This window comes from Syngnathus leptorhynchus, chromosome 4 (genome assembly GCF_054491065.1).
Source record: "Syngnathus leptorhynchus isolate UIUO chromosome 4, UIUO_Slep, whole genome shotgun sequence".
Lineage (NCBI taxonomy): Eukaryota > Metazoa > Chordata > Actinopteri > Syngnathiformes > Syngnathidae > Syngnathus > Syngnathus leptorhynchus.
This window is the reverse complement of record NC_141198.1, coordinates 8,496,250-8,522,005: the sequence shown is the minus strand read 5'-3', so window position 1 is coordinate 8,522,005 and position 25,756 is coordinate 8,496,250. Positions and strand designations below refer to the sequence as shown.

The window sequence follows — 25,756 nt, the reverse complement described above, 5'->3', positions numbered from 1 at the left end:
GGCCCCTGATTAAACACGTGTGGCTACCAAGCGAAAGACACAAGCGTGTCTTGAGAGAAAAAAGAGTTTGACTGTAGGAATATATTGGGTATTGTGGTATTTCCCTCCTCTATTATAGTTCATTTTCTCATTTTTTTTTTTTACTTCCTGGAATGTCATTGCAATTGGGGAGGGTCGGCCATGGCTGCTACGCACCTCAGCTTTTTATTAAACTCCAAGAGAAGAGTAAAACATGATAAAAACAATAATAGCACTCACTCAAAAACTGTGGTCGGCTACAGCTCAGACTCACCAATTTCATACACCACCCCGGTCGGACCCGCCTCTGAAAGGCACATGCATGTACGTTCGACACCGCCTATCCAAATCAAGCTTTTGAGGGGCAGATTGGTATTGATCAGGATAGAGCTGCAAATTATGATTTAGTTTCATTTGACTTTTTTCGTATATGTTCATTAATTTTATCTTAGTTACTTTATTTACTTTACTGACACAATTAACACATGCAGGATGTGGGTTTCCATTCCGATACTATTTGGTGTTGAACCAAAAAACTAATTCGGTCTTTATGCATGACTGACTCAGTCTTATTTTATATATTGGTTAGATCATTTTCGTTTCAAATTTAATGCCCTCAGATTTTCCTTGCATTTTGAGAATGACTTTTTACTTCTTAGTCCAGAGCTACTTTTGTCTGACTAGCGTAAACAAATACTATCCAAAACATTAATTGACTCCCATGTTACAGCCAAGTGATGCATTTAACTTAAGCGGTTTAATTTGATGCTGCGGGAATTGCAGCAAACCAGTAAATGTGGTGCACCTTTAAATGTTGTCACTGCTCTCAATCAGCGTAGATGTTGCTGTGTGGACGGCTTATTGTGGAGAAGCTATATGTGCCTTGAAAGTCAATTGGCCTTCTCCGGAGGCCAAGGTAATGTAATAAGGCGCAACGCTGACTGAGGGGTGAGCTCTTTTTCTACAATCACATAATTAATCTCTGGATTGCACCTCTCGCTGTGTCATGACAGATACGTTTTTGTTCAGTGCATAATGGTGAGGTGCGGTACACTTTTTCATGCCTCTGTTTTGGAAAATGGTTGTAAAGCTGATTCCTTTGGACTCTACAGAGGGTTGCATCCGAAACAACACTCCCTTTGGGCTCTATTAGGAGAGAAAAAGATACACGTCTCAAACAGGTGCTTTAATAATATGTTGGCAATTTAGATAATGACTGGGAGTGAGATAAACTCAACTGTGTATTACAGGTAATTGGATACGTGGTGTGTGTGCTACATAAGCATCTATGAGTTGTGCATTGTTTTGGTTTTTTTCAGGTTTCAAGGAGCATAATAGGATGAAGTGGCAATGATAAGTATTGTAAGGCCTCTGAGTATGTAGACTCATAATGGCTGATGTCACATATTTTAGCCCTCCACATACTGAATGTTAATATAGCCTGAGGTAGATCACATATCTAACTGTGAGAAAGAAATATTCGACATCAGCTTGCAAGTGTGTCCAGTTAGTCGCAGGATGACAAATGCAACACCTGGGGCTGCCACAATGATCAAGTTTAGTGAGTTTTCCTCCAAGGTGGAAAAGTTGAAGCTATAATGAGAGGTGTCAACCCTGTGAGGGGCCGCACTGAAAGGGAATCGGTGGGTGCCTTTAGGGGGGCCGTTCTCTGGATCTCCTTTGCCGTTAAAGAAATTATTGTGGCAGTGTAAGGAGCAGGCCCACCCAGAGGATTTTGGAGAAGCTAGCCCATTACCATTGCTGTACCGCATAAGGGCCTTGCAAATGTCCTTAATAATCCGATGATGAATCGCTGCTTTAATTGGATCATTATAGCTGTAAATCTAGTTATATCTTTTAAACTGTATCTTAATGGGGTCACTGGTCCTTGTTTCTTTCATGCAGTAATATGCATTTTCTTTGTAAATGTTTTTAGTCCTTATGTTGTGAAAGATGGGTTGGCTAAGTGCAAACGTTTGCTAATGTCACGCCATTTCTTTCTTTTCGTGTAAAAGAACTACACATATGTCGTTATTGTATTGCCCACTTAAAGGCAGCACACAGGGTCAGGTTTCTCCCATTCTTAATTAGATGAGTGATGGCCTAATTACATCAAATTCATTATCTTCACCTCTAGAAATCAAGAGACTTTTATTGGAAATAAGGTTAGGCTTGCCCTCATCCATCATACCTTAACTAACCAATTCACAGACCAGCTTTTTTCATGAGCCATTATTACCTTGTCATAAACACTCACCTCTCGAATCCTTGAATCAAGCCATGATATGCAAAGCTTTTATCACATTAGTGTGTGTGACTGTGTCAGCCTCTTTCTACCTAAGATAAAGTAGGCTCCAAATAATTACATTCGCTTAGCTAAGGCTGCCACGGTACAAACGACAGCTATTTAAAGATGGCTGATAATTTGGTGTTATTATTATTATAATGACCTAGCACAGTTTCTCACAGCAGTAAGAGGCACAGGCTTTTCTTCTGGAAACAAAATTAGCACAGTGTACAAGCCTCACCTGTTGGACAGAATAACAAAAATTGTGAGATCATTTGTTGGGGTTTGCCACAAGAAGGCATAGGCACTATTAACACTTGGCTACAATGTGTTGTTGTGGCTGCTACGTCACTAATCCTTTGTCTTGGGGGAAAAAAAATGCTTCCATTTTCATGACACTGTAGTGTACCGAAGCCAAGAGCCAGAAACTGGAATCACTGTTTAGTGATTTGCATATTAGCAGGCCGTGCATGTTTTGCATATGTTAAAGATGTGGGAGTGCTGTTGCATACAATTTACAACAGTCCACCATAGGGCCACAAGCCCTTTAAATGCCACTTGGTGGTGGCACCATATTCTCAAACACATGAGGCCTGTCCAATGCTCTATGTTGGAAAGTGAATTAGTGTGCTCCATTCTTAAGCCAGTGATAGCAAGGGTCTGTGAGCAGTGATTTGTTGGCCGTGTATATTACAGCCCACGGTCAGGGAGGGAACACTGAAGTGTGTGTGCTGTGGGCATGTGCGTGTCTGAGTGTGTGTGAGGGATTGGACAGGCCGCCTTATCATTCAATGTTTACTCACAGTAAATTGAGTTGAAATAATAGTCTTTCTCTGAGGCAAAACAATGGAGGAGGCTGCAGGCGGATGGCCCAGGCTGCTGCAGAGCTGGCTCGCGCCACTTCAAAATGAAAGGCAGAGAGCCCGAGGCCATTTTGAGGAGGCTATGGTGGGAGGGAGGGGGATTGCTGCCTTTATGTGGACTGCTACACCAGTTGCGGGACAGACACCCCTCTGACAGGCACCTGGGTAGGACAACGGGAAGAGAGAAGCTGGGAGGCGAGCGGCAGCCTGTGGGGGTGACCAGGCCTCGGGGGGTGTGTCATTAGGGTGGTGGTAGGAAGGAAGATGACTGCCCTGAGGACAGAGGAGCGACGGGTCCCTGTCGGAGACCCACCTCAACCCCTCATTCCCTTGGGTATGCACTGAAGCTGGTGGCCTGTGTTCATCTATTAACCCGCACATGCATCAACACACACTCGTAATCTAGCTATGAGTGAGCTGCGGGAGTTTAACCTGTGGAGACAAGGGCTAGGTGATTGTGGAAAAAAAACAAAACAAATGTGTTTATTTTGATTGAGAGTAAAATCATTATTATTACCATTATTGATTTACAAAACTTAGTATTTATTAAACTACAAACTTGGTATTTATTCAATCACACTAAAACCCAACTGCTGCACTCAAAGCCATCATCATAGTCTCATGCTTATTTATTCCCGAATGTTGACTTGTTTGATTTTGAACATTATTATTTTTGTCAACTAAAAAGTTACCTTGTGCATATGATGTGGAATTTTATTCTGCTACATCTACACATTATATGCCATGTAGCACTTTGAGAGTCCTCCGAATATAAAGTGCGTTATAAATATAATTTATTATTATTATTATTATTGCATCTTTGCATACATACAAGACTAGAATAGGGATTATCATATTTATTTTATGTTATCTTCAGAAGTATTGGGACAAACTGGGCTAACCTGGGATCTCTGGGATTATATTGATACCAAATCATGTGGAATTAAGGAAATAAGAGAAAAAGACAGTTTTTGGATCTTTGTACCCTTGAATTTTGCAGAAAGGAAAATTCCTTGATCCCTAAAAAAAACCAATACTTTAAATGTGATTTGAAAGGACAACGAGAATATGAATCTGTTAAAAGGTAAATAAGAATATAACGAAATAATAGTAATTATTGGTAATTGTAACAGTAATTCCATAACACAGGGAACTTGCAAACGCACTGCATCGTTCTGCACATTCATCATTTATCTTCAATTCTAACATTTAGAGTTCAAGAGAGCCCAACATCAAAATCGCAATTTAAATTTTGATTCATCGTCCAGCCCTAGTAGAGATTGAGTGTACGCGCAGCAAAATGACATAGCCTTGCGACGCACAGACACGCCCATGCTATTGTTTCTGCTTGTGTGTTTCAGCTGCAGCCTTCCTCCTTCCCCTTCATTTATCATGCTGCAACATAAAGTGCTGCCACAGCATTATAGAAACAGCTGCTTTTTTGGACAGCCATAGAGAATGGGCTGCTCTCCAGCACACAAAGACGCACGTGGATCCAAAGAGGGTGTAAAATTTGTGCGTGAATGAAAACCTTTTTCCTTGCTGAGAGGGCTGAACGGGGGTGTCACCAAGGCGGGAGACTTTGTTATCACATCGGAAGACAAATAAGGATCCATATCAGCCCAATAATATGAACAATGAGTGGCAGGGAGATGAACAACGTCCTCCTTTATAGCCAAATATGCATAACTACAGCTGCTGCCCTCTCTTTAGAATTCATATTGAAGCATTAAACTGTGCCTCATATGCCTCATATACATAATATAGACCAAAGTATTACAAGACCGGGCCTTTGCACTACAGAAAGTAAAAATAGAAAAAGAGATGAGATTATAGTGTTGCACCCATAATAGCTAAAACTCGACTTTTAATGTGTCTTTTTTTTTCTCCATTCATCAAGGGAAACGTTTGCAAAGTTAGAGGAAACGGTGTTCTCAGGTTAGTCCTAAAGGTATTTCATGGGGTTGAGGTCAGGGCTCTCAAACCTCTTCACACCAAACTACTTAAGTTTTACTTGGTAGTTTAGGCCTTTTTTGATTGATTGAAAAAGTCTGTTTCTCATGTACAATACTATCGTTGCATTATAAATGAATCTTTTGCAACAGACTTTTGCATCTAAAGCCGTATTCTTACACGGTTGCTCCACCTGTAGTTCTATCATAGCTAGTTGTCAACTGGAGCTTCTGTCTCCTTTTATTCAAAAATCTGTGATTCTCTGTGTTGATAAGTTTTAAGAAGGTGCAAAAAGCTTATTTTGACTGGAAAACAGCACTCCGAAGCCACTTATTTTAAGCCTTGGCATATGCATTAGTCTGAAAGTAGGAGGAAATAAAACCCGGCCTGTGTTAAGGGTCACATGCAGTCACTTCAAGAGCCGTGCAATGACAACTAAGGTGACTTGAAGTCAGCGCCGTAGGGCCATGCAGAAACTCTGTTAGTTGGTTCGTGGAAAGAGCAGACGTGCCGTGCCATGCTTCTGCCATTCCACTATTTGCCCCGAGGCTCCACGTGGAGGAGAGAGAATATTGTCAAACCTGTTCTCTTCCAGCTGGAGAGATAAGACTTTACACACCGCCAAACACATGACAGAGAGGTGCTCTGTTTGGCGTGTGTTCGTGTGATTGGGGGTGTGGTGCTGTCAGGGTCGGGTATTTGAACGAAAGTCAAGAGAAAGAACAGGGTAGACATCAGAGAACTTCTAAGTCTTGCTTAAGGCCAACTGCATGCTTGAATACTGGAAGGCAAGAAGAGCAAAATAGTTTCACAGGAACGAGCTGTTTTGATTGAGATGATGTTTCACCTTCAAGATTAAAAAAGTATATATATCAAAACACAATGCCCGTTTAAGTAAATATCTCGATGAGAGACAGTTCATTGGTTGTCCTTGTTATATATACTGTGAAATGTCTATATATATAAATATATATTCTATATATTTAGAATGTCAGCTCATTCAGAAGCTCCGAAATAGCTTTGCTGAACAAATGATATCTTTTTCACAATTCTCATTTCATGACTGATTACAGCTCTAAGTTCTCCCCGCCGCCTCTCATTTTTGTTATGCTACTGTGACACCACTTTTCACCTGGTTTGCATGTGACTTTCAAAGGGTTTAAAAATGAACACTCAATCAACACAATTTGCCTCTGATTTGAAAAATCACATTGTGCTAAATTCATCTCTTTGCATATATTGCACTTATATTAGTAATATTTTACTTGCCTCATTTGCATTTGGATGCTGTAGACTTCATGTATTGGGTCACAATTAGATAATGTATATCTAGTCAAAACATCATATAATGATGGAGAATAACCTTTGCATCGCTTGACCCAAAGACCTCTGGGCCTTGTAGGTGGTCTTAATATTGTGGCTGATACTCTTTAGTGAAATAGCAAGTTTTTGGTTCTCTGTGTGTGAGTGTGTGTGTGTGTGTGTGTGTGTGTGTGTGTGTGTGTGTGTGTGTGTGTGTGTGTGTGTGTGTGTGTGTGTGTGTGTGTGTGTATACATACCCCTCTGTCTGTTTGATACATTCCAGCACTGCACCCTTCTCCAAGGCTCCAAACTACTATTCGGTGGTCATGGTTACAGCCATACATCCACGTCAGCTCTTCAGACATATTTGTTTGGCTAGTGTAGCTATGTTCTGACAAAAAAGCCCACAGACTTTTAGCATAACACATGCTAATCTTGGGATTTTGTGCTTTGAAGAGGATTGCTGATCAGAAATTCAAACATATTAATTGAATGCTAATCTGAATGTTAATCCCCAGCCCCGAGGTCTTAAAGCATCCTGTCTTTCAACAACTGTTTATTTTTCATTTGCGATCCCTTTTTCAATTTCTCCAGCCTATGCTTGCAACTCGTAACTTTTAATATAAATTGAATTCCCTAAAGGCTGTTAGAAGATGCCTTTTAGAGTGTGTGACCAGATTGGTGAGCAGTGATTTTGATGCTTAAAATATTTAGTATAATTAGAACTGAATTTGATGTTGGTGTTTTAACAAGTTTATTCATCAGTTCTGCAATAGATACAGCTCATGTTCATCTTTCAAATGTTCAAACTTTGCAAGATTCATTAATTTTTTTCCCTGTATTAAAGTAAACAACTTTATTATTGTTTATTCTTTTTTTTTTATATACTTTAATATGCATAGCTATGCTATGCCATACTACCAAATGTGAGCAGTTTATTTTATTGGTCAATATGCACACAAATGTAATTTCTCGAATAAATCATTTTGCATTACAATGTTGCAAAGACCAGTTCCGATTAAAACAAATGAAATAAAATTAAAACCACTGGCGTGTCATCCCTTTTTTAAATAAATAAAGAAAATAAATAAATAAATAAATAAATAAATAAATAAATAAATAAAAGATAAGATAAGATTGTCCCAGATCATCTCCCATTAAAACGTTTACTTGTTAAAGGGGGTGGACTCGTTTATACACTGAAAACCATACTATGGTTGGAGTCCATCCTTTGTGGCGCCTCCCTGTAAAATCTTTCTGCAGTCAGTACACTTCTCCATAGTATATGCGGCTGTGTAGGATGAAGGGCAGCGCTATCACATGCATACAAACACTGATCTTGTGAAAAAACATCTAATTCCTTGTTGCCTCACATTCTCTCTCTTCAAACTAATTTTGGTCTTAGACTGAATCTTTGTTAAGTAAACAGAGCTCCCTCATACACTCTACATCCATCACAATGATCTCCTGATCATCTCAGCTCCTTAAGACCTGGTCAAACTCTTTACTTTCTGCCAATACGCCAGAAGAACACAAGATTGCAGAGAAAGAAAAGAGAGGGAACGCACAGGGACTTTTCACAGCCTTTCCCAGATTGTCTCCCATTCTTCTTTGATACCTATTAATCCAGTATCTTCCAGCACTGGTAAACTCCTCAAGATGGACATTGCTTGGTTCATGGTGGAAAGAGGTCAAGCTCCATTGGCCTCTGCGCAGTACTGTGGAATTTTTCATTAGTGCACAGCTGGGTCACAAGTGGCTCCAAAGCCGTCTTAATATTGTGTAGAACCCCAGATTAGGAGCGAAGAAAAGAAGCCAAAGCGCGATGCTCTCCACCAGACCCTGTCTTTGCATATTTGCAGACTTGTGCTTTAGAACACCTCATATTACTGTTTGTTTTATTTCTTATACACAGAACCTCCGGGTCAATAGTAATTATAAAGCCCTCCAATCCAAATGTTGTTTTTTAACCATTCTAGCACTGGATCTGCAAGTTTATTTTCATAAACAATATAGAATGTGTGTTTTTTATTTTCTTTCTTTTGCTTAATAGATTAAAAATTAATGTAAATGAACTAAATTTGACTTCATTAGACATGAAATCATAATTGTGTAATCAGGAAAGTATAAATGATACATGTCAAGACTATTCATTTGAACATTTCAACAAGTACATACATTTGAAATACTGTCTGGTAGTTCATGAAACTAAAACAATTCCAGTTTATATTTTATGACTGAGATTTCATTTGTACAGTACATGTATTTAAAGGTCCTGGTGTGGCCAAAATATTAAACACCTCTCATGTAAGGCAGACCAATAGCACTGCGAACTACAGTATCAAAACAAACCTGCTGATAAATCAGTGCCTCCCTTGTGTTGTAAAGGCCGAATTTGCAGAAAGTTGCACAAGGGGGAACCATGTTTCTGTGTGCAGTTATAGTCAGTTGGAGCTCTATAACATGTGATAGCCATTAGCCTTATTGTAGCCATCACTCTCTGTGCTCTCCCAGCTCTTTCAGAAGCTGCAATTGCTCCCAGTGGCTCGTCAACCAGGCCAAGCCCTCAATTGTTAGCTGATGCAGATTAGTTTGGAAGAGGACAAACAGAAACATAATGATTGCAAAATACATCATTGTTCCTTGCACATGTACTCAGAAATATAATACAAAAATCTTTTGACTTATATTTATACATATTTTTGGTCATGTTCATATTATTCTATATTCTTGTCATTATCATTATCATTATGATTATTATTATTATTATCTATCCATCAATTATTATTATTATTATTATTATTATTGTTATTATTATTATTCACCCATCTATTATAATTTTTACTATTATAATTATGATCATTATTATTAATAGTAATCTAGTTTAATTTGAGCATAGGGATAATTTTTTATTTTTGTAAATCTTTCCAGTGATAATTTATTATTATTCCATTGCTGCGATCCCTTTTGTTCAATGGAGGTGGAAAAAATTTGCTTAAATGTGATGTTACACACATTTCGGATACTCAGGAACAGCAGCTGTCCAAACAACATCCTATGTGCCTGTCTGCTTACTCTTGTATTTAGATGTGTACTTAGCCTCCTCTGCTGCCCAGTACACTGTCCCTTTCACTCTGTCAGCTTTGTTCCACCTGTGTGGCTGGGAGGAGGATTATTTCCACCCTCAGAGAGGGAGAGGGAGAAAGAGAAGAGAGGGATCCTATTTTCCCCTCAGACTCATTAGTGGATACATGTGAATGCGAAGCAGCCGCTCACTTGATGCTGCAAGACAATTCTCAGCACACCGCTTTCGGAGCCGCGCACAGACCCGTGTGTAACATTATCGTATGCATGCTCAACTTGCAAGGCATAAGACACTTGACATAGTAACATACCCTGTTACATGCAAGCTTTAGGGCTCTGCGTAATCTAAAATGTGCGCTCGCCAAAGTGACATCATTTGAATAATGAATTGAGGTTTAGGATTTCTTTGTGCAGCTGTGCAGTTGCAGTATCCATGCACAGATATCAGACTGAGATGTCTGTTTGGCCCAAGACTCGTCTCAGGAGCTGCACATTCGTCAATTTGGGAGCTCATGCTGCCATAGAATGAAAGCGGCCATATTTATTTTCACACTAGCAGACTTGCGGGATAGATGATCCTGGAAAACACTTAGCTCCGAACTAACTGTTAGCCGTGTGTTTTCACAGATTTCGTTAAGATCCGTTGAGCAGCTTTTCCCCTAAGTGTTCTGCCTCTTCGAAGTAAGGCAGGTGCGGACGCGTGCACCGACACTTCCGACACGTCTCTGCTATTATCTTCGCCATGCCAAGTGCAATCAGGTCGTCTCATTCCTCCCCGGTGAGCTTTGGAGGCAGCCAGCGCTGCGCTCCAGGGAGGGGCACGAGCAGAACCCCGTGGCCAGAGCCGGGTGATGAAGAAGGCACCGTTGGGCCATTAACGGTGTACACATCTCTGGTTAATGTGTTTTACTTTTACCTGCTGGGAGTTTAATTAAAAAACAAAGAGGCTCAATTTAAAGGCCATTATTATGCTAATGTTGTAAGCATGGGATGGTGATTAAGCAGCTTTTAGAGCTGACTGGAGCTAGCCCTTGGGAGCAGGAGGATGGCACTTTTTATTTGGCTTCATTACTCTCCATGAATCTATAGTCCAAAGAGAAATGCTGATAATATAAAACAAGGTCAGCCACTGCAATGTTTTACACAGACAATATTTTTTTTTGGGGGGGACACTGCATTCATGAGGACTGAAGGTCTTTCTTTCTTTTTCTTTCTCTCTTCTTTCTCTCTTCTTTCTTTCTTTCTTTCTTTCTTTCTTTCTTTGCTCCACTATTTTTGTCTTTCTCTATTTTCTCTTTGTTTTTTTATGTAAATCAGCATGCAATTATTAAATGTCAACACTTGTAAATGCAACATTCTTTTAAAATGTATGTATTTAAACAAATCGATTTCTTTATTCAAAATAATCACAGCACTTTGAGACAGTTTTCAAATGTTCAAATGATTTTTCATGCCTAAAAATGCAGTTCATTAAAAATAAACTGTCAACCTTTCCGAGATTTAGCATCAGCAAAATGGAGGGAAAAAGGAAATGTAAAGGGACTTCTGATGGTGTGTCACCCATCCTGTCCCGAGACCTTCTTCTGACCCGTCACACAGTCATCATGTCACACCCTTGCATGATTGGCGTGGCCACAGGTTGCCTAGCCAAAACAATCTTAAAAGTAATAGTTTACAGCTGCTGCTGAGATAATCCTTATCCCCTCAGGCTCGGATGAGAGTCGCTGACATAAGAGGCTGAGGTGTATTGTTCCCGAAACTGTTATGGTATTACTCAGAGTACTGGTCAGCAAAATCCGAGTGTGTCGCACGTGTTGCTAAATGTAGCATGATCAATTCATCAACCCCCCCCCACCGCCCCTTCTCCCTTTGGCTTCTCAGTACGTTCTTTCATCCTGCCCAGTCCTCCCGATGCTTATCACCGCAGCAGAAGCATTAAATGTAATGTCTGTGGAAGGGAAATCATTGGCAGCATGCGGTGAGAGCTTAAGATGTTGTCACACTTTAAGTTGCCTATAATCTGTTCAAAGGGATAGCGCATAGTTCTCCAGAGTGCCTGTAAAAGGGGAAAGAAGAAGATGCTGAAGTCTCTCAGCTGTACTTGCCCAGCCTGAAGTGTTCATCAGACAAAATAAGTGCTGCTCCCTGTTGTCCTTGTCTTCTATACTATACTTTTTACTCTTGGCTGTGTCTTTTTATATTTCCTAAAAACACCGCTTTACCACCAGTGTGATAATCTGTCAGAGTCGATGAGCCCAATCACAGCTAAATTGAGAAAGAACAGACAAGGGATTACAGGTATGTGGACACAGGATTAAAAAGAAGGACGTGATGAGTCCTCTGGGAGCGAGCTATGTGCTGAGATAGGCCCTTTTTCTTTCATTTATGAGTCCGTCGGGGAGGCCTAGGTAAATATTGACAGCTCTCTGCTTGAGATGCGGCTATTGATCCACAGAGGAGGCGCTCATCCCTTGATCTGTGCGCTCAGGTGTAGAAAGGAGGTAGAAAGCGAAAGGCGGGATGGGAATTGTTGATGCTGGTGGTCCTGGCTGCGACACTTGGAGTCAGGTTACACAGGCAGCTGCAGGTCCAGGCGGTCAGCCAGTGGTTCATGCAGAGGTTGGAAATGACACCACACCAGACAAAAAACAACAACGTTTTGGAGCTTGCCACTACCGCTTGCCTTCCTTGCCAATTGACTAACAGCTTGGAAATATACAGCATGAAAATATACAGCTTGGAAATAGCGAGGAATTAAATATACCTACACTTTTTCCATCACTAAAAAGATACAACATTGGATTTTTTTTGCAATAGGATCTTCCGTGTCTTTATTACTAAGAAGGTAGCCAAGTGTCTTCAGATAGAATTTCCCAAACTTTTAAAATGTATTTGGTATTGTTGTGACATAGACATTCAGCATATTGACCTGTCATAATGTCATCCATCCATCCATCCATCCATCCATCCATCCATCCATCCATCCATCCATCCATCCATCCATCCATCCATCCATCCATCCATCCTCACCAGAGTGAAAGCCAGAGCAAATGTCCATATATTCATCCATCCATCCATTTTCTGTACTGCTTTGTCCCCACGGGGGTTGCGGGCGTGCTGGAGCCTATCCCAGCAGTCATCGGGCAGTAGGCCACCGAGTCGCCCTTCCATGTATTCATTTAACATAAAAACCAGTCGGCTGAATAATAATAAAATTACCATCGTCATGCATCTAGAAAGGCCGCTCTGGGCTTCGTTTTTTGAAGCGGGACATCCCAGTATAGATTTTGACTCTTGTAATGTTACCACAGATCTGCTTCTTGTCGACATGAAATCATTTTTTATGTCCTCTGGCCTGCCTCCCGCTGGCACGTTGGCCCAGTGGCCCCGGACCTCAAACCACTAATCAGGTAATGTTGAGGAGGTTGAATGGCGTGCCTCCCCCTGGTCAACCTTCACTGCTCACACAGCGGTGTTGTTTTAAAGAGCATTCTTTAGCAGCTGAACTTGGAAAGGTATTAAAGTGGGATTAGGCTCCTCCACAATCCACTGCTTGTGTCATTCAGGGAGTTTGTGTTCTCCTCTCCCCACTGCCACCTCCCCACTCCTCTTCTGTTTGATTGTGGCGAGCCGCAGGAGTGGGCCTGACTGTGCCTTTCAAAGGAGAGGGGTAGGGTTAAATCCCTAGTCCACTGCTCCCTGCTAATTCTCCTTGTTCCTTAGAGAAGGATTTACTTCTGCTGCCAGATTCTCAAAGGCCCTCTCTGCCCATCCGAAAAGTCGCCGTTGCCTTCCTGTGGAGGTGTGGTTGCCATAGAAGGGGCGTCATGCATGGCTATTCCATCTGAACCCCGCAGAGAATGGGGACCAGGGGCTGAAAACAGGCAGAAAGTCCGGATTAGAGTCGAGGACAAAGCAGGACAGGAAGATTCCAGAAGGGACGAATAGGAATTACAGCAGCAAAAATAATGCAAAGTGACAGAGAGGGGAAATAGAAAAATAATGGCTTACAAGATTAGACTCGGTGCACGGCAGAGAAGAAAGGAACGGGGGCTGAATGAGAATGTTTTCATCTAGATGAGAAGATTTGAGAGAGCGGCTGTAGGTGAATGCAGAATCCTGAACATATCCAAACCGTGCTAACAAGTCATTTCCTCAACTTTTCGCTCTCTTTCTTAGGCTAAGCCGTCAATCATTAGCTAAACATTAGAGCTGGGAACTTGTCTTGAGAGATTCATCACTTCTTTCCACTGATCCCAGCATGTAACACACTAATCCTTCTAAAAATGTGCAACTAGTTGCTGAATATTCAGTTTTGCTAGGGTGACGTTTTGCTTTTTTACATTTATTCTATACTTTTATTTTCCAAATAAAGGAAAAAAAGTGCTTTCTGGTTTTTCTTTTATCAAATGGACAAGCCTAGTAGTTTGTTTAGAAGCTACAGTATGTCAACGTTGGCAGTTCACTTAAACAAGACGGACGCTTGTTTTAGAAACTTGCCATCATTTTTTTTTCTACTTTTTCCATCGTTGAATAATAATCTTCTTAACTTATTGTAATAAATGGAAGATTATAGGATTTTCTGAACCTTGCTTGGTCTAGATTGCTGCTGCGTGAAGGCTGAAAAGTTCATAACGTTTGAACATGTCCTATACAGTGCACAGTTGTGTCAAATGCAGGTAGATTGGACTTGTTGATGCGTAATTAAGGTAACATAAAAAGCTGGTTGCGCTGAGCAATAGTGACGCAATCATCTTCAAAGAGAGCTGCATGCAGTCAACAATAGAAACCACATTTCTTTCCAGCATGCATACAGCTGCCGGGTGCTGCTTGCACACGTGTTAACACAGACAAACACACACACCCTATCAGCACTCAATCAGCACCAAGAATACAATTACCATGACAAAACCCTCTTCTCATATTTACACATTATATTCATCACCATCGCTCATCCCTGCCCCGAAACAGTCCATGATGTTAAATAGTCCTCTCGTTGCCTCCCTGCGTCGCACAATGAAATAGATGCTCGCCACAAATAGATAGGCGGCTGCCAGCTGTCTTCCTCACCAGGACAAACAAAGACGCTGCTAATAAATCCAGCTTTACGGCTGGACAACATCAACCACGCTCGTTGCCTCCTTGCTTCATTTTTATATGGCTTCTTCTGAACAAGCAAGCACAAATTAAATGACTCAAAGTCACCAATGAAACAATCCAAGCATTTTGCTGAATGATTACAAAAGAAGACGACGGTATTGGACAGGCAACCCAAGCGATGTTGCAGCATGGAGGCATGATGTCAGATTGTTAGCTAAGATATGACACTCAGCAGTCAGCAATGAATCATGGACTCTGATATGCTAACTGATGCATCCAGCATCAGCGGCCATCTAGCTGCAAACATCTTCCAATAATGCTACATTTAATTTATTTCAGCTTCAGTATACAACAAAACTGACCAAGACGATGACCATCTTCAGCTTTTCAGCCTGCCCGAATTCATTTATCAAACCCAATCTGCTGGGTCAAAATTAATTAACCCAATGTTGGGTAAAAGCAAACCAATCTTCTCCAAATCTACAGCCATGCAGCGAGTAGGTCAGCAATTACCACCAGTCCTTAAAGTACATACGGTGATACAAATATTTACCTCTGCCAACAATGTTATGTTTTTTTTTTTCTTTTTTAAAGCTTTTCGATAAAACTTGGAGAAAAACAAATGCTTTTTTCATCTATAGGTTGTTTGCAACCAAGTGCAGCGGGTGCATGGAGAAGATTGCCCCGACAGAGTTTGTGATGCGAGCTCTGGAATGTGTCTACCATCTGAACTGCTTCTGCTGCTGCGTGTGCGACCGCCAGCTGAGAAAAGGCGACGAGTTTGTCCTGAAGGAGGGTCAGCTGCTGTGCAAGGTCGACTATGAGAGAGAGAAGGACTTACTCAGCTCGGTCAGCCCAGATGAGTCAGACTCAGGTGAGCCCTGTGCGCCCTTTCACAGCAGAGTGTGAACAGTACTGAAGTGCGACCATCACATGACACCGAGGTGTTGGGTTTTATGCGTGCAGTGCCATTGCAGTGATAGCTAGCTCTGAGGTCCTAACTGGAGTCAAGTGGTGTTCACATGCACACGCACACACACACACACACACACACACACACACACACACACACACACACACACACACACACACTGACTACAATTTTAAGCATACGTGCACATTCTCTACCATCAAGTATAACACACAATCTATTGTGTTATGTTTACTTTTGTACACTGTAAAAATTTGTATGTAGACTTTACTCAATAACATTTCATTCAGTAGTTGCACAAAATCAACATTTTTTTAAGTGGCATTTTATTGTACTTTTTTCATTATACGTAGGTGTAGGTTGTTTTTATTGGTACTTGACATTTAAAGGCCAGCAATGTGCATTCATTCATTAGAACCGCTTATCCCCATGAGGTGGCCAGCGTACTGGAGCCTATCCCAGCAGTCTTTGGGCAATATGCAGGGTACACCCTGAACTGGTCACCAGCCAGTCGCAGGGCACACATAGACATAGACAACCACTCACAATCACACCAAGAGACAATTTGGAGTGGTCAGTCTTTGGTTTTAAATTGTGGGGGGGAAACCGGAGCACCCGGAGGAAACCCACACAGAAAACATCCAAACTCCACACAGGAACAGTCACTGTGCTGCCAGTGATATTAATTTCTGTATTTGATAGCTAGTTATATTTTGAAGTGGTGTCAAACTGCACCGCTGAGAAGTGTTTCCAATTTTGGGGTTGCCTGCACTATAACGTGTTATAATTCCTTATCGCTAATGAATCCAATTCAACAGCTCTTATACTGGATTGCGCAGGTGTAGCTAAAGTTGTAGTCCGTGAGATTATCAAAAAGATAAGAACTAAACCATGATTCATCCTTAAACAGCTGCAATTCGGCAGACATCACTTGCTGTAAAAGCTTCCAACAATACTTGATCTGTTGTTTTGGTAGCTTTCTAATTCGAGCAGGGAGCACAAGTTTATGATACAGTAGGAAGTGGATCCAGGACTCAGCCAAGCCCCTCTGTTCTAATGGCTATCCATGCGTGGGCAGGCTGTGGTGCTGGAAAGAATTAAATCACTGTATCATGGTGAGTGACAAAGGGATTTGGGGCCTTTCTGCACAACGCCTGCATCTCCGCTCTTATCGGCTCGAGTGTTCCTCGCCTATAGCCTCCTCACACAATGAGGCAGGTCGCCAAGTCTCACTGTTCACTACCATCTGGCTCACATTTAAACACGCACAAAAGCGGGGAATTTGTCAAATACATCTGTGCCTATGTCAACTTTTGTCAACTTGTGGGAATATTTGCTCTGCCTCATCCTTGTTCGCTCGTGTCCCAGAGTATCACACGGGCTTTTGTGCATGTCTCCAAATTTCAAGATGGAGAAAATGTTGACATGAACAGAGGTTAACCTTAGTATGTGCTAGACAGAATATATATTTGCAAGAGACAAACGTATTTACACATCAGAACCAGATACTAAAAAATCTTGTTTGCCTCGCCAGAAAATGTTTTATTCATACTCAGGCTAGATTCATTCACTTTAAAGGAGTTATATTAGGAGTTATAAAGCTAAATCTTTTTTTTTTTTAGCTTTTAGCCATGCCACCAAAATGACACGCAAATTACATATCTGCTCATTCCTCTGCTCTAAACACCAGCCCAGTCCATGAAAACAACTGGGTCCTCACTGTGTGACGTCATTGTGTGAGGAGCCACCCCGTACCGCTCCTGCAAAATAAACACACACACATTTTCTCAGAGCAGCTGCCCCTGAAACTTAAGTCGACATGCGGCTGTTCGGATGTTGATGCATCAAATAAAGTCGAAAATGTTTCTGTTTTGGTGCATTAGATGCGTTTTATTTTTCTATGTAAATTGGCTTTTAAAATTAATTTAAATTTCACAATTTTCTCCTTCACAGAGTTTTACTTTTCTTTTTTAGTTTTTTTTTTATGTAGTTTGCACAAATTTTCTTTTTGTCAAATATCCTGCTCGTGACACTAAAAATATAACTCCAAGTTCGCTCTTTCTTATGCTTCATTATAGAAGATGCATTCTCCATATGTCCGAGCACTACCTTTGTTAAACTTAACATAGCATTCTTATCAGAGATTGATTCGGTGCAAATCAGCTAAAGCTGAGGGCAATATGTTACAAGTGACACAGTGTCCAGTCTAATGATAAATGGACATACTTCACTGTGCACTCCAAGCGCACGCTGTAGACGTCTGTGAGTGCAATCATGCATGTGACTAGTTTTCGTTTGAAACTAATTGATAACCATATTCAAAACACATGCCTGTCCGTTGAATATGCATTTGTGGTGTGTGAATCTTCTGGAAGAGCGAAGAATAAATGTATATTCATCAGTAGCCTGTCACAGACAAAAGGGAGTAGTTAGTTCAAACGTACTGATGATGCAAACTCTTGCAGAAAAAAGTGACGATGAGGAATTGGACATCAAGCCTGAGAAAGGAGGCATCGGAGGCCAGGGAAAAGGGGATGACAGCAAGGATCCCAGGAGACCTAAAAGACCACGGACCATTTTGACTACTCAGCAGAGACGAGCCTTCAAGGCCTCCTTTGAGGTGTCCTCAAAACCTTGCAGGAAGGTACGTATGAGGCTGCAATAAATCATATTGGGAATGCATTTTTGATCACATCAACATTAATTCATTCATTTTGAACGTTTGGCCTAATAAACAGTCAAATAAGCTGCAGTGCATTTGAAGTTTCATTATAACCAACTGAACTTTGAAGCCGGTGTAATAAACATATTGCTATAGAAGAAGTGCCTCGAAGGTTTTGAGGTGGCCAGCGGGAAAAGATAAAAAAAGCGGCATTTCCAAGGTTCCTAAAAAAACAAAGCAAATGCTGGAACGTGCCTGTTTTATAGCATGATGAGGTATTTTTATACGTTGTTCATGGTGCTTAAAATGATTGTCTTCAGGTGAGGGAGACGTTGGCTGCAGAGACAGGGCTCAGTGTTCGGGTGGTCCAGGTGTGGTTCCAGAACCAGAGAGCTAAGGTGGGAGAAACTAGGCGATCTGCGTACGTAATGGACAGCCCTTTTCCATCTTGAATTTACAGAAAGAGTCCAGTGAATAAATCACCCAAACTATGTGTGTTAAAGTTATCACTGCATTCCTTTCACGACTGCAAAACGAAAAGAACTATCACTTGAAGTTGCAAATCTAGCACACTGATGCACTAAATGTCTACGCCCTCCCTCGGGCCGATGACTATCTTGTAAAATCCTTTGATTCTTGACAATGAAATGCACTCCGATACAGATTTCATGCAGTTCACGCGAGGGTGAAGAGCCTGAAGCATCCTTTCTAAATTAAAGAGCGCATGTTAGTTTTGGGAGTTCCTCTCAACTTTGACTCTTTCGTTTAGATGAAGAAGTTGGCCAGAAGACAGCAGCAACAACAAGAACAACAGAATTCCCAGAGACTTGGGCAAGGTAGTGACTGAGTACACACGAGGAGCTTTCACTCTCAGCTGTTGCTCTACTTTTATCTCATTTTACAGTATGACTACAGTATAAGTCAACAAGAAAATATCTTTAAAAACAAAAAAATCTTCAACAATCGTCAAAACTCAACCAAAAAAAATCTTCCTCCTGTAAAAGATATTGAATATTTTGTTATTCTCTTTGATAGTACAAAATCAGCAGCACACTTAAGCGTGAGCATGGATTTGAAAGTGTGTGATTATTATGATCTGTCATTATAATGCCTGTGTAGTATTTACTGCTATTAGAAAAAAAAAAACAATACAATACATACAATATACACTACACTATAAGTGACACACGTTTTGATGATGAAAAAAAATATATATCGATATATTCACTTTCCACTACATTTTACATTTTAATCATATCCTCGTGGCAAAGATATTACATGCAGAATGTGTTTTACGTGAACATAAACCCATGATGAGCATATAAAAGAAAAGTACTAGAGTAGCACTAAAATATCATTGAAAGACTAAATCTAAAATGATCTTCCCCTTATCCTTCTTTATTGTTCACAATTAGTTGTAATTTTCTCGAGAAAAAATATAACATTAAGTTGTTAAATCCACATTTTACCCAGATTAAAAAATATATATAAAATTTGTGAACAAAAACACACCGAAAGTAATTTAAAAGTTATTTTTGAAGAGTTTGTGGACTGATAGAATTGTGCAAGCGGTTGGGATTGCCTAGGAAGAAGCCCCCAGAGCTGGTTCTTCATCAGTCACTTTGCGAGAGCAGTGTTTGTCAAAGGAACTGGCAATAGGATTGTAGCTGAGTGCGTTTCAGGAGGTTTCCAAGGTAATACCAACAAAGGCATGCACGCCAGTTCGCTATTTGGAGCTTGTCGCTACCTCACAAGACCTGCCCTTTTTTTTTTCCATTAGTCTTACTTGAATGGCTAAATAAATCATTACAAAATTCGACACCTTCAATCATTTTCACCTATATAATAAAAATGATCAATACATTTTGTGTTAGCCAAATCTCAATATATGTTTGTGTGTGTGTGTTTGTCTGTCTGTCTGCGTGTGTTTTGGAATGGATATTTTTTTTTCCTGATAATACCAAAGTCCTCTGTTGTGGGTTAATTGATTATCATATCATATTGTCTGACTTAAACAAAACACAAACAGAAAACGACAATCAGTAATTTAAGAAAGAATAAAGTAATTACAAATAAATAGAATACTACTCCGTGGTTTATACAAAAAAATGAAACAATAAAATCAAAGTGTTGTCATGTACAACAAAAAGTAATGGGAATTTCAAATTAGAAAACAAAAATATTCTAATGCGTGCCTTTTCAAAAACACAAGAAACTTCATACACAGGTGACCGCATGGAGATTTATCTTCAAACAATACAACAATTGTTCATTGTACAAACTTGTCCTCACACGCGCTCACTTTCTTGCAGAAGTAATGTCAAATCGAATGGAGGGGATGATGAGCTCCTTCACACCTCTCCCACCGCCACAGCAGCAGCTGGTTGCCATGGATCAGAATGGCTACAGCACAGACCCATTCCAACAGGGGCTTACCCCCCCACAAATGCCCGGGGACCACATGAACCCATATGGTGAGCATCCAGTAACCCACTAACCCCCGCTTACTTGTCTGCCCCCACCCCCATTGATCAATCTCATAGCTCCCCAGCGTGGAACATATTTTCAAGCCACAGCAACCTGATTTAAGTGCCAGCAGCTTCTCCTCCCACATGAGATAAGATACGCATTTGTGTTTGGGGGATCATGTGGTTTCAAGATCTCTGCCCCCAAGTTTTGAGACATCCCGTTGCTGATGATGATGATGTCGGCGGTTAGAAACATGTGCTCGGTCAGTGTGGGAGACTGGGGGTCCTATCTGCCAGCACATCAAGAAGCGAGCGCAACTCGTCGCAGATTTTGCTAAGACATTAAATTGCAAACGAGAGGAGGGGGAAAATATCAGTCAATCAAGTTTGAATCCACAGGATGTTCCTGGAATAACACTTTTCAGAGTGATGTCGTCAACAAAGCCCAGAGGGACCATTTCCTCAAGTTCATAACTTCCTTATAATTTGCCTCCATTTAGTTCTTCTTGATAGTAAGAACCTAAATCCCCGGTCTCATCACTCTCCTTCGGTTTGGGGAAAAGAACAATATTGGCAAGGCATTAAAAGATATGTCTCAAAACACTGTCCCCATTTTGTGCACTATCATTAAGATCCAGAGTGTAATAAAGTTAACTATTCCCTTTAGAGAAATAACATGTTGAGGTTTTATGAAAGGCGTAAACAGTTGCTATTAGCCAGATCTTTTAGGAGGAAGCCCCTTGTTTACATGCGCCCTCACAGAGCACAATTGTCCCAGCGAGAGCCGCAAAAAGTGAGCTTTGATGATATCTGAGGAAACAGTTTTCACAATTGTGATGACACAAAAACACAATTCCTCATAGTGACAATTAGTAACTCTAATTTCCCAACGCTACCATCAGTCGCAAGATTAGAGGGATTTGTGCATTTGTTGCTTTTTATCCCTCTGCTTCTGATAGATTTTGTACTTTGTTCCACAAAGGTAACGATTCTGCATTCCACGACATCGACAGTGACACGTCGTTAACCAGCCTAAGTGACTGCTTCATGGCATCATCAGAAGTCAACTCCATGCAGGCCCGTGTGGGGAATCCAATCGACCGCCTGTACTCCATGCAAAACTCCTATTTTGCTTCATGAAACGACAAAGAAAGGATGAGGGGGGAAAAAAAAACAGCACAGAACAAACTGCGCATCTCTACCTACAGCCTGTCGTACGGCAGTTTGTAGACAAGCACGGATACGACAGAAGAAAGCGCCTGCGTTGGCTTGCTCCCGGTTATGCGCGGACGCTTACTCCAAGATTGCAAAACCACTTGTAGGACAGTGAAGAAAACAAGACTTGTTAATTCGTTAGAAACCATTCAGTAGGATCGCTCATCCCTAACAGGAGATCCATAATACTCTTTCCTTGGCTCACGAGTAGATATTAAAGCCGCTGATACACTCTCAAACCAAATAACAGCGTGAATTTATACAATGCATGATCAATTGTGAACAAAACAGTTCTTATTCATCCCCCTCGGTTAAGATGTGGTGTTTGGATTGCTTCTTCTTAACACTACATGGTTTACCGCTAGCATTTTGATCACTATGGATAGGTACTAGATATTGTGTTAATAGTAAATAGGTGCAGCATGTCTGCGAGCGTGACTGTACATTTGTGTATGTTTGAGAGTTTGTGGAGAGAAAGAAGCGTTTAGACGACTACGAAAAAAAAGGTGGAGAATATGGTGAACTAGTAAGATCAGTGAAATGTAAATAATTTTCCGAGGCAAATTGGATGTGCATGTTAAAAATGGAAAGCATTCTATTTATTTAACTATAACAGGCTCTTGAAGGTACATATTAAAAATGAAAAGCTTTATTTAAAAAGGAGAACTTTTTTGTTGAGCAATTAGTGAGTTCACAAGTTTCACAACTTATCGGTGTGCCATTTTAATATGAAGATTAACCCTTTTCCCAAGCCGAGCTGTAAATGAGCAATGTGCTATTTATTTCGTACAGACCATACACTCTTTGTTGTCATTGTCATATGTGCATTCTCAAAATGTTAAAGTTGCTAATTGACCAAAGTTGACTGATTTGATGAATAAACAATGTCTTTCTCCTGATCACATTGAACCAATGGCCTTATTCAGAGTACTGAATTTAAAACGTTAAATAACAATAACATGACAAATATTTATTCAGTTTTATAATTGCGACAGGAAGGGTCAAATGAGGTGGTCATGCACAAATCCTCGTCAACAGCTCAGATTTGAAAACTGACAGCAGGCTTATACGTTTCACTCTGGTAGAGGCTAGACAAGGACATCGGTTTCTTGTTTATGATGAACCTTAATCCACGTGCTGCAGTGTGGACATTGTAAACAGAAACACAAGTGAGACAAGTGAACCATCGCTGCTGATTTTCAGGAAAATGATAGAAAAAGAGCAGTTTTGAGTTCAAAGCATATTCCACAAAGAAGAAAATAGTGTATGTGCACCATAATAGGCTATATACAGTATGTTGCCTGAAGAAATGATGACTTTTTTCATGGCTGCACAGGTGATTTCTGAAAAGATTGTATCATCAACATTACAGCCTACCATTCATAACTTCCATCCATCCATTATCAAAAGCACTTAACCTCCAATTGTTACAAATCGCTAGTTCAATTAAAAATGCAAAAAACAACAAAGTATCACAAGTTCAGTTCCAGTTCATAGAGAAATGATAAACAGATTAAAATTCATGAAAATAAACAGACTTCTAAGAATGCGTGGTGCAGATAATGTAGTCAATGGCTGTGGCCACGGGACGGGCTGCATACTTGGATTACTTCAAAGCATGTACATACAGTCAGTGATAGATGGCAACACCATAGGTTGACAGCATTGAAATCACAATAAACAAACAAACCAACATTTTGAGTTGGTTCGAATGCAAGGAGTGACTGTAGCCCCATAACACTGGAGCGTAAACCTCGCCCAGGTCCCGAGGCTTCGTATGGCGGCTGCTTGCAAGTGCCGCCTGGGTGTGCTTTCATCCTTCATCTCCGTGACAGCTTGTCACTACAGTCATGTTTGCTTCCACCCTCAATCAGTATTGTCACATGAACACACGGATTCCGAAAACTCCAATAATATTTTTTGTTGTTTTGCAAGACTATGGTCTCCATGTGAAAGGGACACCCTGAGCAAAGGGAGCTAGAGATGTTGTCAAAGCTTTGAAACATTCCAGCACTAAATCTCCACTATCAAGATGACACCCAGGTTTCGAAATCTCTTCACGTGTAACACCTCAAGGTGAGGGATCCCCAGAGGCAAAATGCTGTGACATTTGGAGCCATCTTTGTCAGTGGTAGAAAATATGAGAACTATAGGAAATATTTTCTCACCCCTTTCTACCTTTACTCTAAACATTTAAAAACATGCTAGTTCCAACCCCTTATTTTCTCCAAATAGTTGTTGCTTCTTTTCAAATTCCACAGATGACAACTGGATTTTAAAAAGACAAAAAAATGTAACCGACAATAATAATTTGATTTCCTTCCAAACCTGAAATAACAAAGTTTTCAACATTCTCTGTCTAATTTAATGTAATTTACTGTTGTAGTTCTCTAGATTGGTCCAGGTCTCAAAAACACATTTTAAGGGACTTGGTCTCATCTCAAAATCAAAGGCGTTTATACTCGGTCTTGTCTCAGTCTTGGCGGACTGGGGATTTCTGATCAAGACCGGTCAAGACCGGGCCAGTGCAACTGTGAGCAGGGAGAAGTGCAGAATGCAATTGTTGCGCTTTTTTCCCCAGTGTTGCCTGTAGTGCCCCTGCACACAAAGTGAATGGACAAAGACAGCTGGAGATGCACCGCTCCCGAAACATTTGAAAGGAAATATTGGAAAACTCATCAGTAATTCCTGGTTTGATTTCCCCAAAAATAATTTAATTTGCCAAGTAAATAGAAAATATAAAAGAAAACAATTCTTGTTCTTTTGCTTAACTACAAATTAATTTTGCCACCTCTACTTTTTATTTACTCAAAGGGATAAATCAATCACTAATGTAAATGTTCTTTGCCAGCTTCTGGCAACACTTAAAACATTTGGCCGGTTCCTGAAAAGTTTGTTTTGAAAGTTAATTTCAACCAGAGTGCACGGAATGGCTCTAAATCCTATCCTTATACAAAACCTCTAAGATATTTTCCTCACCTCCTGTTTTGCAGCTTCAATTTTGACAAACAGTAGAGCCAATGAGTGACTATAATCAACGTCATTGCCTGTTCGTTGGGTGAGAATCAGCCAAAGAAGCCTCTCAGAGGTTGAGGTAAGTGTGGTCTCAATATGAAAACAGTGGAGCTGAAACCTGAGCTGGAGCCTCAGACGGACACACACACGAACTCATGGCGAATTAAGAGCCGCCCTTCAGTAAACGTTTCACACGTTTACTCTTCTGCTGTCCTCTAACCGCATAGGAAATGAGCCCAGTGACAATATTTTTACTAGATAGTCAAAATCCTGAAATTTCTCCCCGAAACACACTTGGAGGTTTGTGGTGGTAGACCTTTAGAAAATGTCTGTCTCGTGATTTGTTGTTATTGTAACGGTAAATTCAAGTACGTTGCTGCCTGAGCAGAACAAAACCAACAGCATCACACTTTGTTGAAAGTCTTCAGTTTTGGGTAATCACACAACAAACAGTATATATATAGGTGGCATGCGACTTTCAAAAGGCTATTTTTCGGGATTATTACGAAAGCACGAGCCAAAAATATATTTTGCAGGCTAAATACAGTCTAAAGGTATCATGATTTCAGAGAGTTCACAGGAGTTCACAGTGAGTCCCTAGCCGGAGCAAAGGGGCGCTTTTGGGTGTTTTCATTGGGCATTTTCCATGCTGTGTGGTTAATTGTTAAAGGGAGATATTTAACCAGTGGCTGCCTTGAGGGTCTGTGTGATGGCATGACAGGCTGTAGTTTGGTTTGACCAGAAACCTGGCTCTCAGCCAAGTGTCTTTGCAGCAGTGTGTGTTGCTTTCTCGGGGTAGTCTGCAGTTCAAAACACCGCTGCCTCGACTGTTTGCGTGATATAATGTACACGAGGAAA

At 40.7% G+C, this 25,756-nt stretch overlaps 1 protein-coding gene across 6 annotated transcripts in view; it reads left to right on the top strand.

The window, feature by feature from the left end:
• Positions 1–22,773, top strand: part of lmx1bb (LIM homeobox transcription factor 1, beta b) — a 53,862-nt gene extending 31,089 nt beyond the window's left edge. For all 6 annotated transcript variants that reach the window (XM_085909127.1, XM_085909131.1, XM_085909126.1 and 3 more), the window contains 6 exons: positions 15,249–15,481; positions 18,004–18,182; positions 18,521–18,598; positions 18,970–19,036; positions 20,513–20,674; positions 21,651–22,773. In XM_085909127.1, the coding sequence (XP_085765253.1) occupies positions 15,249–15,481; positions 18,004–18,182; positions 18,521–18,598; positions 18,970–19,036; positions 20,513–20,674; positions 21,651–21,808 (877 nt within the window). In that variant the 3' untranslated portion in view covers positions 21,809–22,773. The remainder of the gene's footprint in view (positions 1–15,248; positions 15,482–18,003; positions 18,183–18,520; positions 18,599–18,969; positions 19,037–20,512; positions 20,675–21,650) is intronic.
• Positions 22,774–25,756: the final 2,983 nt, after the last annotated feature.